The sequence below is a fragment of the Marmota monax genome, unplaced genomic scaffold, assembly GCF_021218885.2.
Source record: "Marmota monax isolate L192 unplaced genomic scaffold, Marmota_monax_Labrador192_F-V1.1 WCK01_AAM20220418_F8-fsc00124, whole genome shotgun sequence".
Taxonomy (NCBI): domain Eukaryota; kingdom Metazoa; phylum Chordata; class Mammalia; order Rodentia; family Sciuridae; genus Marmota; species Marmota monax.
In genome coordinates this window covers 914,367-931,757 of record NW_026692505.1, presented here as the reverse complement: position 1 = coordinate 931,757, position 17,391 = coordinate 914,367, and the positions used below count along the sequence as shown (strand labels likewise).

The 17,391-nt window shown below is 32.9% G+C and overlaps 1 protein-coding gene across 3 annotated transcripts in view; it reads left to right on the top strand.

Moving 5' to 3' along the window:
* The window catches only part of Kiaa2026 (KIAA2026 ortholog), an 84,336-nt gene that overhangs the window by 23,616 nt on the left and 43,329 nt on the right, over positions 1–17,391 (top strand). For all 3 annotated transcript variants that reach the window (XM_058579696.1, XM_046445814.2, XM_046445813.2), the window contains one exon: positions 15,332–16,749. In XM_058579696.1, the coding sequence (XP_058435679.1) occupies positions 15,332–16,749 (1,418 nt within the window). The remainder of the gene's footprint in view (positions 1–15,331; positions 16,750–17,391) is intronic.

Below are 17,391 nucleotides of genomic sequence, written 5' to 3'. Positions count from 1 at the left end.
TACTTGTGATTTTGTATTTTTGTTTAATGGATTAAGTGTTTTGGACCTTTTTACTTAAATATTTCATTTTATATCCATTATTGGCTTATTAATGATAGGTCAGTTTTGAATTTCTTAAGAAATTTGAGGTATTACAGGATATGCTTTAATGTATTACAAACATCTGCTTCAAATAACGATTGAACACTTTACAGTATGCTTTTATTTACCATTTCCCATCCACCATGCTGCTGTTGTCATACATTTTCTTTGTATATGTGTTACAAACCTCCAGTACAGTTACTGTGTATGCTCTTTAACAGTTGGTTATTTTTTTTAAGAAATTTAAGAATGAAGAGAAAAAGCATTTTATATGTATTCATACATTTACCTTTTCCAATAGTCTGCCTTCTTTTGTATTGATCCCTGATACCATTTTGTGTCATTTTTCTGCTGCCTAAAGAATTTCTGTAATCCCAGGTAATTCCAGTGGTTTGGGAGGCTGAAGCAGGAAGATCAAAAGTGCAAAGCCAATCTTAGCAACTTAGTAAGGCCCTAAGCAACTCAGTGAGACCTTGTCTCTAAATAAAATATTAAAAGGGCTGGGGATATGGCTCAGTAGTTAAGTGCCCCTGGGTTCCAAAAAGAAAAAAAGAATTTTCTTTTAATATTTCCTGTGATATGGTTCTACCAAAATTGAATTCTAGATTTAGAGAATTTTTTTCCTTGTCTAAAAGTTTTTATTTTGCCTTATATTTTGAAGGATTGAAAACACACATACAGGTACACTCACATATATTTATGACTCTATATTGACAAATTGTTTTCTGCATTTGAAACATGACATATTTTAACATGCAGTGTTTTAGAAAAGTCTGCTGATGCTTCTTATCTTTGTTCCTCTATATTTAATGTAGATCTTGTTTCTCTAAGTGCTTTTAAGACTTTCTCTTTATTACTATTTTTTAGCTATTTATGCTGTGCACTTGGTATGGGATTATGTGTGTACATGTATCTTGCTTGAAATTCAGTTTATTTCTCTGACCCATAGGTTTTTTAGTTTTCCTCTTTGAGTTAAATTTCAATATTAATGATCTTTTGCAGTGTTCATTCCAGTGATTTTTAAATTTCATATACATTTTTCATCTCCAGAAGTTATATTTAATTTTATATATGTATATGTATGTGTGTGTATCTTCATTTCTTTCATCATATGTTCATTTTATTTAATGTTCTTTTCTATTAACTCCATCATCTTTGTCGTTTCTAGGTCTTTCAACTGACTGACATTTCTTCTGGTCTTAATTATATTTTTATGCTTCATGGCATGTCCAATAATTTTTATTGGAAATTAGACATTGTGAATGTTTCTTTGTTCGGTATCTGGGTTTTTTTTTTTTTTTTTAACTCCGTTTATAGAGGGTGGGCTTTTTTCTTTCAGGCAGTTAAGTTTCTTGCAGATTGGTTTGATAATCCTTTGAAGTCCAGGTTTTAAGCTGTTCCAGAGTGAGTCTAGAATATAGCTGTTACTCTAGTTCATCCTTACTATGGCATGATTCTTCTGAGATCTCCAGTAAGTTTCCTAAGTGATGATTGGTCATTTTTGCCAAACTTTGTAGGGTTTTATTCTATTCGTAGGCTACTACTCAGCAGAGTCTCAAGAGGACCCTTATATAGATTTATGAAGCTCTTTTTCTGTATGTCTTTCTTCTTTTTGGAATTATCTTACAACTTCTAGGTGCTTCATCCTTCCTGAATGCTAATCTCCATCCCTGGAACTCAACTCCACTGGACTCTATTCTTTTCCATGAACTCATAGTCTGAAAAATACCTTTAGTCAGAAAACTGGACTATTATAGTGGCTGCCTCATTTATTTTACTTATCTTAATGATCATAGTTCTGCTCTATTTGTTTCAATGTCTGAAAACATTTGGTTTATATATTTTGTTCAGTTTGTGGTTGTTTACAGTTGAAGGGTAAGTATGATCCAGTTATTTCATCATGGTCATTTCCATGCATGAAAATGATCATTTCCATGCATTTCTTATGTTTTGACTACATATGTATATTCACAGATAACATAAACATTGCTTGCATGTCTTTAATTTTTGTATAAATGGCAACTGTGTTTTCATTCAACATTTATGTATGTGAGCTTTATCCATATTAAACTATTTCATTTATTGCCAGTGCTGTTATAATAGTATTACATTATGTGACTGTATCACTGTGTATGCATTTACCAGATGAGATGGACACTTTGGATTATTTCTTGTATTTTGTTATTATAGAATGCTACAATGTGTATCACTTAAGAATGGATATAGAGATAGCTACACAATATGTCTGTTCGTGTATATGTGTGTCATACTGGTAATCATATGGTTATCATACTGGTAATCATATGGTTATGACAACTTCTTTAATGTTTTATGGTATGTTGCCAAAATAATGTGATCTTAGAGTTGTGAGGAAGTTGTATTGATAATGTAGTTATCATCATATGTGTTTTGTATAAAATGTTCAATAAATTATAGCATTAAAATGTCTTATAATGCATCCTTGACTTGAAGAGTAAATATAGCTACTCTTTTTCTTGAAAAATATGAATCGTTGAACTTTTTAACTCCAGTTACTCATAGGCACCATTGTTGTCTAGTTCCATCTGATTCTTAACTGCCTAAATGTTGCCACATTTCATTTTTTTGTCCTAGGGTCTCCTTTCCCCATGGAGACATGTCTTTTGCCCAAATTTCTCCTTTAGGTAAGTTTCTGACCTAGTTGCCTATCTTCTCTGGATGGGCTATCAGTGTCACATCAGTATCTCACATCTGTCAGAAAACATGTATTCAATTTAGAATAATTCAAGGTTTATTTTTAAAGGAGTTGAAATATAGTAGAACATTAAGTGGTAAGGCTAACCAAGATAAACAGAGGGAATAGTTACTGCTACCCAGGAGAGAGAAACAAAAAGACTTGTTTTGAGAGGATACCTTCTATTGAAGGACACAGCCCAAGGCAGCCTCACAGAGAGGAAACCCAGGGAATAAATATTTCACCTTACTTTTCTGCCTGACTCTGATTATCTGCCAGGGCTTTCCATTGACTGAACTCAAGGAAAACCAGAGGATGAGGTTGCCTATTGAGACAGAAAAATTTATACAGTGAAGGGGATGGAGAGAGATCTGGAGGCAAACAAAAGATATGTAGTACAGATATGTTCTTCAAATTTATCATATCTAAAATTAACTGTGAATATACCAGGTTTTCCTCTAAGACTTACTGCAGTGCTTCCTGTCTTGGTCAGTAGCACCACCATCTGTTGAATTGTGCAAGTTAGAAAACTGGTATTCATTCTTGACATATTCCTCTCCCTCATATGCTTATCAAATCTACCCTCAACTCTGGACAGTTTTATTTCTTTCATCTCTTGAATATGCATGCTTCTCTTTGTCTTCTCTGTTTTCATCTATTTCCTTCCTCTCTCACTTAGATGTCTGTGATCTTCACTTAATTGGTTTAACAGTGTTCATGCTTGCCTCATTCCAGTCTTATTTTCCACATTAAAACTAGAGTAAACTTTTTGAAATGCAAATGTGATCTTCCACTCATCTATTAATGTAGCATCTCCTTAAAACAAAGTAAACCATACAGAAACTTTAATGCCTTAATTTAGTTTATAAGATCTTACTTTCATATTTTGATCTCTCCCTATCTCTCTAATCTTGCCTTATGTTATTCTGTCCTTCATTCTTGCCATAGTAGTCTTCTTTCCCTCTCTTCAGTGCCAAGAAAGTATTCTAGATTTTATATGCATCCAAATTTGGAGTTCACATAAAAGTGCATATAAAATATAAAAGTGCATATAAAATAGAAAACTGTCGTTTTCTTTTAACCAGTATGTTCTAATTTTTCTAACATGAGCATGGTTTTCTTCTGTAATTGAAAATGTAATCTTAAAAATCTTAAAACTTGTATATTAAAATTTGTATATGCAATTTAGTAAATGTCTTTTGAGCTTATCCCAAGATTTCTCTTTGACCTCAGAAGAATCTGACATCTAGGCAGTAACTTGTGGTCTGATATATGGGAATGCTAGACAAAGCCTCCCTGCATCTATATAATTACCCTGTATTTTGTTGTGGCACCTAAAATTCTATTAACCTATCAATTCTAGCAATCTCCAGTCAGAGACTAGCTGAGAATGTAGATGTACATTTGGATCTGAAAAGAAATTTTGAAATCATATTGGAAAACTGGGAGAGTGCCAAAGATCTTAAAATTACTACAGTTGTGCTTTAGACTTAGCTTTTTTTAATTATTATTAAAATCTTTGGCATAAGAAGTGAGAGGATAAGTTTTCCTTTTGTTAAATAGGTTAAAACCCCTTAAAAATTTAAGATCAAGATAGCAAGCTGATTGATTCATTCTGTTGTCATATATAACATTAAAATTTTTAAAAAACAAGCATGTAGAATAAATTAGAGCTAGAAATTTTTTAAAATGAAAAAAAGCAAGCTGAGTAATTTTCTTATAGATTTTAAGATTTTGATATAGCACTTTAATTTCCTTATGGTCTATTGACAATTCTATTTATTTATTTATCTTTATTTTTATCTCAGATAATTCTTTAATTCCCCCACTGATATTTTACAAGTGGAAGGAACTCCATAAATATCAGGGCATCTATTAATTTTTAGCTGATTATCTGAGCATGCACTAACCCAAAAGTAAATTATTTTAAAAAATCTTTGAAGTTCCACAGTTTAGTCTAATGGATAAATTTATAGAAACGTGTGATCATCAAAATTGAGCCAAGAGAATATAGAAAACTTAAACACCAATAGCAAGCAGTGAGACCAAAGAAGTAATAAAAAAGCCTTCCAACAACAACAACAAAATCCCAGGACCAAATGGATTCCCAGCTGAATTCTACCAGACCTTTAAAGAAGAACTAATGCCAATGCGTCTCAAATTATTCCATGAAGTCGAAAGGTGTAGAACACTTCCAGATTAATTCTGTGAAGCCTGATACCAAAATCAGATATAGACACTGCAAGAAAAGAAAATAGACCAATGAACACAGATTTTAAAATCCTTACTAAAATATTAGCAAACCATATTCAATAACACATTAAGATTATACCTCATGATAGAGTTGATTTCATTCCAAGGATGCACAGGTGGTTCAACATATGCAAATCAATATATGTAGTTCACCACACAAACAGAATCACTGGAAAAATCACACAGTCATCTCAACAAGTACATAAAAAGCTTTTAACAATATTCAGCACCCATTCATGATAGAAACACTGAAGAAACTAATGATAGAAGGAGCTTACCTCAATGTCATAACAGCTATATGCAACAAACTGAAAACAAACTCAATGGGGAAAAATTGACTACATTTCCTCTCACATTAAGAATAAAACAAGGATATCCACTTTTACCACATTTACTGAATATAATGCTTGAAATTTACCAGAGCAAGAAAAGGAAATAACAGTGATACAAATAGGAAAAGAAATTAAATTATTGTTGGCAGATAATGATTCTATACTTAGAAGATACAAAACTCTCCACTAAAAGACTTCTAGAACTAATAAACAAATTCAGCAAAGTAGCAGGATACAAAATCAACATTCAAAAATCAGTGGCTTTCCTATACAACAGTAATTGATCCACTGAAAAAGACATTTAGGAGAAAAAAACATTCATATACCTCAAGCAAAAATAGGAATAAAATTAACCAAGGAGGTGAAAGCCCTCTACAATGAAAATTATAGAACACTGAAGAAAGAAAACAAAGACAGAAAATGGAAAAACTTCCCATGCTCTTGGGTAGGCAGTATTAGTATTGTCAAAACGGTCATATGACCAAATGCGTTATGAAGATTCAGAACAATCTCCATCAAAATAACCAATATCATTCTTCACAAAACTAGAAAAAACAGTCCATAAATTTATATGGAAGAATAAAAGACCCAAAACAGTCAATGTAGTTCTAAGAGTAAGTCACCAATGCAGGAATCATCACAATACTTGATTTTAAATTATCCTATAGAGCTTCAGTAACAAAAACATAGTACTAGCCTAAAAACAGACACATAGACCGATGGAATAGAAAAGAAGATAGACTCACAAAGATACAGTCATTTGATCCTTGATAAAAGCTCCAAAGCCCTACGCTGGAGAAAAGACAGTCTTTTTAACAGAGAAGTGCCAGAAATATTGGTTATACATTTGTAGAAGAATGAAACTAAATCATTCTCTTACCCCCTGCACAGAAGACAGCTTAAAATGGATCAAAGACCTAGGAATTAGTCCAGAAACTTGCAACTCTTAGAAGAAAACATAAGGTCAACACTCCAACATATATAGGTTCAGGCAATGACTTCCTTAGTAGGATTTCTAAAACTGAGAAAATAATACCAAGAATTAACAAATGGTATGGCATCAAGTTAAAAAGCTTATGCACAGAAAGGAAACAAAAGCATGAAGAGAGAATCTAGAGAATAAGAGAAAGTCCTTGCCAGCTACTTTTCCAACAGATGATTCATATCAAGAATATATAAAGAATTCAAAAACCTCCATCAAAAGCAACAAAAACAAATAACAATAAATGAGCTAAACAGACACCTCTCAAATATGTGAAAAAGTCTTCAACATCTTTAGCAACCAAGGAAATGCAAATCAAAACTACACAGATTTCATGTCATTCAGAATGGGAGTCATCAAAAATACAAATAATAAATGTTGGCAAGAATATGGGGGCCAAAACACATACAAACTGTGGTGGGACTGTAAATTAGTACAACCTGTATGGAAATATGTATATCTACAATGGAGTTTTACCCAGCCTTAAAGAAGAACAAAATTATGTCCCCTGCAGGAAAATAGATGGAACTTTAGAGTATTGTGTTAAGCAAAATAAGCCAGAATGAGAAAGTCAGGGGTTGTATGTTTTCTCCCATATGTGGAAGCTAGGGAGAAAAAAGGAGGGGAGTTTTCTCATGAAAATAGTTGGGTGATCAGTAGAGTAGAGGAAAGGGACCATAGGGAAGGAGGAGGGGAAGGAAAGAAGAGGTAATAAGGAATTTTTAACTAGAAACTTCTTGACCAAATTTTAGGTGTGTATGACTGTGTCACAGCAAAGCCCACTATTGCACAAATTGTAATGAACCAATAAAAAAATCTTAAAATTGGATAATCAGAAATTTTGTGTATTTTTAATACTCTATTTTACATGTTTGTATGAACTTACTGATACTTTATTCATTTGGAAATCACTGGTGTTAAGACAATAAGTGACATATATTTTTGGAAAATAAAAGCTAGCTATAATTAAGTGATTTATTTCCAGAACCTGTATAACACAATAATAACAGTGACTTAATGAAATAGACATTTGTGTTTTGTGCCCGCTCAGCACTTTGGATAGCTTTCACACCTTTTGGTAATTTCCCTTATTACAAATCCTGACACCACAAAAGAAATGCCAAACCTTTATATTTTCATACCCACTCACAGCTAAAGTAGAAGCACATAACCAGACAAATACTTCTTACTTGGAAGTACATAGAAGCAATCAGGTGGCAGTGATGGGCAAGAGAGTTTGTCTTTTGATGAAGATGAAGGTAGAAGAAGCTTGTGGTTGTCCTAGGTTCTTAGTATCAGAGGTACTAAATAGTATTGGCCGTCTAATTTTTTCTGGAGAAGTTCCTGAGTATGATTGAGACTTTTTTGTCTTCACGTCTTGTAAATTTGTTTCTCTAACCCTTAACAGAGCTTCTATAAGTTCCTTAATAATCTTTAAATTCCTTTTCTGTTTTAACTAGAAACCTCTTCTTGACAAATTTGATATGAATGGTTGATTTGCCTAAAATATAACAGTACGTATAATGCATTTTAGAAAACATAAATGTCTTTCATTTTTTATGCCACCAATTTGCTTGCATTGTATTGTTTCCTCAATTAATGGATTATTGTGGATTATATTTTTCTAGATTATACTCTCTTATGTGGTCCATATTTTTTCACTTCTTTGTATCCTCACACATGGTAAATGGTCAATAAAAGTTTATAAAACTGATAGAAGACTTTAAAACAATTTTTCCCCCAAAGCTGTTCACCCATTAGCAGTGTGCCTGCCAAGTTATGTGTGACCAAAATAACCTTAATCACACTTTCTCTTATTATTTTATATAGTAATGGGTAAATGCTCTCCAAGCAGGAGCACCAGGATGGTGCTTCTCATTTTTTGAGAGCTTATTTCCTCTATATATTGTGTGCTAGACAAATGAATCTTAATTTTATAATAATCTAGTCTCTAGATACTAAAGAGGCTGCAATGTATAACAAAAGTAGGCTAGTAAACTAACACTTCTTTTTTACACTTTGTGTTAAAATTCATTGGAAGTCTGTCTTCTAAAAAGGACTTTTGGAAGTGAAATTATTACATCACTATGCTGTTGAGGATCAGAAGAGATTCCATATTCCTATTTCCAAAGGGCTGTTCTGCCTTGCTGGTCTATACCAGTCATATACTTTCTTTTTCCTTCTCACACCTCTTTACTACGTGTAATCTAAGGCTAGATTCCATCTTTCTTCCTTGAAAGGTACAGTTTATGAGACACAGCAGTGTGAGTAGCAGACCTTACATAACTTTAGACAGTGCACATAGATGCCAGCATCACAATTCAACTGTGTCATGGTCCTTCCAGGCACCTAACAGAATGTGTATTTATATCATTGACTAATAGTCTTCATTTTCCAAGAATAAGCCAGTTGGTACTAAACCTTGGCCTACAGGCAAACTCTGTGTATTTCTAGCTCTTACACTGATCTTCTATGAAAGTCTGTGAGTTTATTTTCTCACTCTTTTTTATGTTCTTACTGTATCTATCACATGATTAGTTTCTGAAATTACCAGGTCACTAATCTGTAATGCTTAAAGGTTGCTTATCACTGCTTTAGGCAAAAACAAGTCCATTAAAGATTTCTTTTGCTCCAACTTGCCCTGACTTTTTCTTCCCCTATAATTACTTTTTCACTTTTGCAGAAAGATATAATACTCTTCTCTATCAGAACATCAGAGTACTTCATTGATATCAATCATTGTGCATTGCCTTTAGGAGCTTAAGATGATTTTTTTATTGTCCTTTTCCTTATTTACTGTTGACTCTTTGTATCTTTTCTAGTATTTGGTATTCCTTAATAAGTTGAGCATCCCTGATTCAAAAATCAAAATGCTCTGACATGATACCACTAAAGGAAAATTCCACATCTGGTGGAATTTGCTGAGGCAGGAGGATGGGAAAGCTCAAGGTCAGCCTGGTCAACTTAGTGAGACCCTGTCTCAAAATAAAAATGAAAAGGGATGGTGATGTATGTCAGTAGTAGAGTTTGTCTGGCACGTATGAGGCCCTGGGTTTAAAGAAAAAAAATTATATTTAATCTATGTGTATAAGGTATACATGAAACATAAATGAATTTCATGTTTAGAGTTGGATTGCATCCCTAAGATCTCTCTCAGGTATGCAAATGTTCCAGAATCAAAAATACTTCGTGTCTCAAGCATTTCTGATGTGGACACTTGACTTGTACCAATGAAATTTCTACGATTCTCTATAAAGAGCAGAGAGAAACTCAGTTTCATGGGAAGATGTACATTATCTGTAGTTCTAACATAAACTAAGAACTTTAAATCACTTGACTAGTATTCTTTCATTTTTTAAAAAAACATTTATTTTTTAGGTGTAGATGGACACAACACAATGCCTTTATTTTTATGTGGTGTTGAGGATCGAACCTGGATCCCGCCCATGCTAGGGGAGCGCTCTACTGCTGAGCCACAATCCAAACCCCAATTCTTCAATTTTTGAAAAAATTGATTTAAGGATTTTTAATTTTACAGGCTGTTAAAACTCATACAATGCTGTTAAGGCTTCTGATAAAAGAGAGCAGTCTCATTCCAACTCAACTTCAAGCCCCTGATTCAGAATCATCTACCTTAACTCTTATCTGTTTCTTCTAGTAATTATTTCCACACTTCTAAATCACTGCTTATGTTGCTATTTCTTGATTTATTCCTTTTTTTTTTTTTAGTCCGGCATTGTCTGTTGATATCCATCCATGGAAAATGAAGATTTAGTTCTTTTTTTTTTTTTTTTTAAATATTTATTTATTTATTTTTTTGTTTTCGGCGGACACAACATCTTTGTTTGTATGTGGTGCTGAGGATCGAACCCGGGCCGCACACATGCCAGGCGAGCGCGCTACCTCTTGAGCCACATCCCCAGCCCAAGATTTAGTTCTTTTAACAGCTATTTCCACTGATACAAAAGTTGTGTGCTCTCTGTTATTAACATTGATATCTTTTGCCTCATTCATCTTATATGTTTTTGTTGATTAATCAATAATTCAGATCTCATTTTTACTCCCAAAGTAGACATTACTACTATTTTTGTTAATGTAATGTTAGGTTCCCAGTCCTTCTTGTATCTTTCTGTGATCATTTTTCTTCCTCAAGTATATCCTGTAGAAGTATTTTCTCTTGTTTTAGTTTGAATAGTTTTTGCTGTTATCTTCAAGTTCACTAATCTTTTATCTTCCGTATCTAATCTACCATTAATCTCATTCCACTTTTTTATGTATTTTTATGTGTAAATATGTGGTGCTGAGGATCTTACCCAGTGTTTCACATGTGCTAGGAAAGTGTTCTACCACTGAGCTACAACCCCAGCCCATTATTCCTTTTTTTTTTAATCTCAGACACTACAGTTTTTACCTCTAAAAGTTCAATTTGGGTGTTTTTCTAAATATCTTCTAAGTGAACTTTTTGGCCATACAAAATACTACTTTAATCAAACAAATTAATGAGCAAACAAATTAATATTACTTTAATTTATTTGCTAATTCTGACATCTGGGTCAGTTCTGACTGTTTTTTCTCATTGAGAGTCATGTATTGCTGCTTTCTTATATGCCTAATAGACTTGATTTAGATAATCAAATATTATAAATTTTAACCTTTCTGAGTGCTGGATATTTTGGAAGTCCTGTAAGTCTTCATGGATTTTTCTCTGGAATGCAGTTGTTACTTGGAAACAGTTTAATAATTTTGGGTCTTTTATAATTTGTTACTTGTGTTCAGAGCAATTCTTTTTATTTTTTAATATTTATTTTTTAGTTGTAGTTGGACACAATACCTTTATTTTATTTATTTATATGTGGTGCCCTTGAACCCAGGGCCTCGCATGTGCTAGGCAAGCGCTCTACCACTGAGCCACAATCCCAGCCCCACAGCAATTCTTAGTCTAAATCTAATTATTCTCTACTAACTAGGCATGGCCCTCCTGAATATTCTACCCAACCTCTTTGACTTGTGAGTCTAGTTTTCTGGTATGGCTTGTGGAAACAGGCACTATGTTCACCTTGCTTTGGATATATATTCATTCATTCATATTCATTCATTTTCTCTCTCTCTCTCTCTCTCTCTCTCTCTCTCTCTCTCTCTCTCTCTCTCTCTCTCTCCATGCATGCACTGATCAGTACTCTGGATACTCCAGAGGTACAGACCCCTTTTGCCCTTTTGTGTCTCTATTTTCTCTTTGGTACTAGACTGTTTTGGTTTCTCTGGACTCTTGGCTTCTCAATTCAGAGAGTCTATGGGGCTTTGCCTGGTTGCCCTCTCTTTCTCCTTCATGTCCTGGAAACTCTATTAGGGCAATGTTAGACTGGGGCAGTTGATAGACTCACCTTGTCTATTTCTCATCTCTCAGAAATCACTATCCTTTATTTAATGCTTTTGTTCTTGTTTAGTTGTTATTGTTTTCTTGGGTCATTTTTATCAATTTTATTGATTGGTGTTTTAGCCAGCTTTGTGTCTCTGATGTTTAGGTTCTTGAAAAACAGTTTTTGTATATTTTGCCTGGCTTTTTGTTTTCACTTTTTTTGTGTTGTTGTTGTTTTGGGGTTTTGTTGTTTTGTTTTAAGAGAGAACAAATTTGATTTGATCTTGGGTAGAAGCAGAAGACACTGTAGAAGTTATTTTGTTGTATTTGGGAATTTTTTGTATTTTTTTTAGATATACATGACAGCAGGATATATTTTGACATTAGACAGTGTGATGTATTTTGACATTATACATGGAGTATAGATTATTCTAATTAGAATCTCATTCTTGAAGTAGAACATGATGTGGAGCCACTGGTCGTGGCTCAATATATGAATATAGGAAAGTTATATCCAGTGCATTCTGCTGTCTTTCCTATTTCCATCCCCACTTCCCTTCGTTCTCCTTTGTCTAATCCAATGAACTTCCATTTAAATTGTCTCTTGGGGGGCCGGGGTTGTGGCTCAGTGGTAGAGTGCTTGCCTAGCATGCATGAGGCACTGGGTTTGATCCAGCACCACATTAAAAAATAATAATAATAAAAATAAAATAAAATAAAGATACTGTGTCCATCTACAAATAAAAAATATTTTAAAAAATTGTCTCTTGGCATAAGGTTTTCATAAATATCTTAATAAAATATCTTAATAAAATCTGTATGACCTATTTAAAAAAAACTTTTATTTATTTTTGGGGGGCTGGTACTGGGGATTGAACCCAGGGGCACTTAACCACTGAACCACATTCCTACCCCTGCTTCCTATTATTGTATCCTCGTCATTATTTTAAAAGATTACTGCTTTATCTTTTTCTTTTCATTTGTCCTATATTTTTTCTCTTCCCACTACCTTTTGTTATTTTTACCTTCCATGTCCCCATCTCTACTAATTTGAGTATGTCCTTAAGTCTTTTGTTTTAATAGCTACCCTAGAAATATTCACATTCATTATTAACTTATGAAAGTCTGAAATCAATATTTTTAGGTCTTCCTGATTAATAAAAGGACCTTGAAATGCTTTCATCTTTAATCATTTCTCACACATTGGTTTGCTGCTGTTGTAATGTTTTTTAAACTGAACATTTTTATCATTATTTAATGCTGTGTCTGTGTAGTTTAACATACATTACAGCTTTTTTTCTCTTTCCCCTCTTTGCTCTTTAGTCAGAGATCGTGTCCTTCACAGGAAATAGATCCTTTAGAATTTCTTACATAAGGGGTCTTTTAGTTACAAATATTAATTTTTTGTCTGAAAATATTTTTATCTTTATTTTTTAAAGATGTTTTTGCTCTGGGGCTGGGGCTGTAGCTCACCGGCAGAGTGCTTGCTTAGCATGCATGAGGCACTGGGTTTGATCCTCAGCACCATGAAAAATAAACAAATAAAATAAAGGCATTCTATCCATTTACAACTACAAAAAAAAAATTTAGAAGATTTTTTTGCTCTGAATGGAAATTTATCTTGACAGTATTTTCTAATTATATTAAAGGTATTCCATTGTGTGGTAGCTTCCACTATTTGTTATTTAGGAGTTAACTGTAAATCTGTTCTCTTTTTTCTTATAATTTTTAAATTTTTTCTAGAAGTTCTTTTTAGTTTCTCACTCAACACTTATATTGTAGACACAATTTTCCTTATAGTTCCCTAGTTGAGGACAGGAGAAAGGAACATTGTTTCTAATAAAACCATCTACTGAGTGTATGGGCTTTTAGAATCCCAGCTGTGTATGAGAGAAGCCAAATTCTACCAGTCTCTTACTGCTCCCATTAGTAAAAAGTAAAATTTTTCAAAGTTGAAAGCAGATTTTTTAAAAGTAAAATTTTATTAGGAATGTTTAGCATTGTTTATATATCAAAGTCACTGCTAAAAGTTTCCTTATTAATCTTAGGTAATGAAATATGGCTGCCCCTTGTATCTAATAGCAAAGAAGCTATAATATGACCTCCTGACCAAAACCACAAAAGTTGGTTTGTTCTATAAGAGAGAAATTCTCAATATTTGCTAAAGTAGTGTTCTTACTATGTATTTGTCTTAATAGTATAAGAAATGTCAGATATTGATTTGTTTCCACTTTTTTGGCTATTAAGAATTATACTACTGTGAGGGGCTGGTTTTGTAGCTCAGTGGTAGAGTGCTTGCCTAGCATGTGTGAGGCACTGGGTTTGATTCTCAGCATTATATATAAATAAATAAAACAAATGTCCATTGACAACTAAAAAAAAAATATTAAAAGAAAAAGAATACTACTACTGTGAATATCCATATACAATTTTTTATTAATTTATTTTAATTAGGTATATATGACAGCAGAATGCATTTTGATTCATTGTACACAATTGCCACACAACTTTTCATTTCTCTGGTTGTACAGGATGGAGCACCATGTACTAGTTTCTTTGTGGACAGATGTTTCCATTTCTCTTGGTTGTATACCTGTACCAGTAGAGTTGGTAGATCACATGATAAATATATGTTTAAGGTTCTGGAGAACTACACAGTTTTTCAAAACACCTATTCCATATATAGTGTATGAGGTCTTCAGTTTTTCAATTTCTTCACCAATACTTGTTATATTTTTTCTAACAGCCATCCTAGTGGATATAGAGTGATGTTTCATTGTGGTTTTGATTTGCATTTCTCTAATGAATAGCAATGTTGAAAGCATCATTTTGTGAGCTTGATCCTTTTTTTGTCTTTGTAGAAATGTCTACATAGTTTCTTTTACACATTTTAAAATTGGGCTATTTCTCCTTCTACAAATAAGTCTGTTATTAGATATATGATCTACAAAATTTTCTTCAGTCTGTCGGTTGTCTTTTTTACTTTCTTAATGTTATCTTTTAAAAGTAGAAGTTTCTAGTTTTGATGATGTCCGATTTAGGTACTTTTTTTTTCTCTTGCTTATGTTTGGGTGTTATATTTAAGAAATATTGCCTAATCTAAGATCATAAAAATGTATACTTATATTTTCATCTAGCTTATTTTTTTTAATTAAGAAGGTTTTATAGAAGTGCCAGTAAAGAAACTTCTAAAGGAAAAACATCATTCATAATCTCATTATCTAAAAAGTTATTTGTTTTTGCAATACCGCTGTCTCCTTGATCAATGTTTGCTTATTTTCATTATTACTATTATTTGTTAAGTAGATGCTTTGTTGTGTTCTGACATATTTTGTTTATATAATTATATTATATTTATAATATAATTATATAAACAGAATATAATTATATAAACAGTTTATATAATTATATTAAATTATATTCATTTCAGTTTTTAAGACTATGTAGCCTTTTTTCCCAAATTTTATTGTAGTTTCTTAATAATTAATTTTATTTTTTCCTATATATAATATTGGTAGATATATTTACAGATAAATTATAACCTAATTTAAATTTAATGTTTCATATTACTTTCTACTTTAAGTAACAGTATAATTTGTTGAATTTTCCTTTAGGCTTCGGGAGCAGGAAAAAAAAGAAGCAGAAGAAGCTTGTCAAAAGGAAATAGAAGAATGGGAAAGAAAACTTCTAGCTCAAGCAGCACCAACTTCTATGGAGAACATGTGGGAAATTCCAGCCATTGGGCATTTCCTTTGTTTAGCCCAGCAAATTCTAAATTTGCCAGAAATAGTCTTTTATGAATTGGAACGTTGTCTTCTGATGCCTCAGTGTAATGCTTTTCTATCAAAAATAATGACTTCTCTATTAAGTCCTCCCCATCGTAGACCTACTTTACATCGAAGACCTACTTTGCCTTATAGGGCCTGGGAAGCAGCACTAAGACAGAAAGTGCAGCAGTGGTACACTGCTGTAGGACAGACTGAAAATCCTGATAACTGTGCTGAAAAACTTGGGTTGTGTCCTCAGTTTTTTAAAGTTCTTGGAGAAGTTAATCCATTGGAAGAAAAACCTTTTCACGAACTACCTTTCTACCAAAAAGTGTGGTTACTTAAGGGTCTTTGTGACTTTGTTTATGAAACACAAAAAGAAGTTCAAGATGCTGTGCTTGGACAGCCTATACATGAATGCAGAGAAGTTATCCTTGGTTATGATTATTTGGAGAACGCTTATGTACATTTTCCACAGTTCTGTGGTGCAGATGTACGGATTTATAAACAGAGACCTTTTCAGGCCCCAGAATTTCCAGTTCCACCCATTAAAATACAAAGAGTACCTCGGATTAAACTGGAGAAATTCAAGTGTGACTATGTTAGTACAAGTAATGGAGAACATAAGTGTGGTAGAGAAGGCCTGCCTTCTACCTTCAAGAAAGAGCAGGAAATTAATTTTGATCTAGCTTGCTGCCCTGCTAAAATGAACTTTGATAATCATGACATCTCTGTTGAAATGGAAGTAAAGTCCAACTGTGAAATGAGAATTCACAGGCCCTGTGAAATTAAAAAAACTGATTGTTGTAAAGAAAATTTGGAAAAACCAGGGAGTCCAGGGGAAGTTACTGGCTTTGGAGAGCCACTTAGTCCAGGTGAAATAAGGTTTATAGAAAATCAGGAAAAATATGGTGAAACTTCCAAAATAAAGACTGAACCCACTCCATTGAAAGAAAATGCTCTAAAATCTTGCCAAATACACATAAATGGAAGTCACATTGATCATCCAGAAATTAACTGCCATAAGGTTATAAGGGATATTTTATTAGAGCAGTCACTGCAGAGCCACAAGAAACTCAAACTAACTAAAATGAGGGCAAAAAAGAAGAAAAAGAAAAAAAAGAAATTGAAAGACGTTTTGAATGAAAATTTACAGAGAAAGCGTGAAGGTCTTCATTCTCTTGCATTCAAGTCTTATAAACCTGAGATCCAGAATAAGCTATTCATCATCAAAAAGAAAGCAAAACATAAGAAGCACAAATCTGGTAAGCTAACACAGATGGGTAAGAATTACATTTAAGTGTAATTCCAGTTCTTTCAGTTACACATCATGAAAGCTCTGCTTTGCAGAATGAAATGCACATTTGTATTTGTGTAAGGGTCAAGTTTAGTTGTTGCTGCTGCTGTTGTTTTATTTTCCATGATTAGAAAACCCAGAGTCTTAGAAAAGATTTTTATACGCTAACAAAAAAAATTAATATAGTACATTTTAATTTCACTTTGAATTTGAACACATTTGGACTTCATATTTTTACTTTTAAATTTTCATCAGTTTCTCTGCAGTGCGTCCCATTGCTTATGGTAAATGTTTGGGGGTTTTTCCTAGGTTAAGGGCAATACAAATGTAGTAGGAAAAACACTGCTATCAGAAAATATCATTCCCAGGACTCAGATTCATAACAACTAACAAACAAGGGTAGCCAGATGATCTTTCTGAGTCTGTTTTTTCCCATATACAGTTTTCAGCATCTGTTTTTTGGTATATAAAAAATACACCAAAAAATATGAAGTATAAGAAGGAAGTTATATCAATAAGGCATTAAATATATGTGAAAGAATTCATAAATCTTTCATCAAACTTAAATATCCTATATACTTGTCACCAGCATATTTAAACAACAAAAATC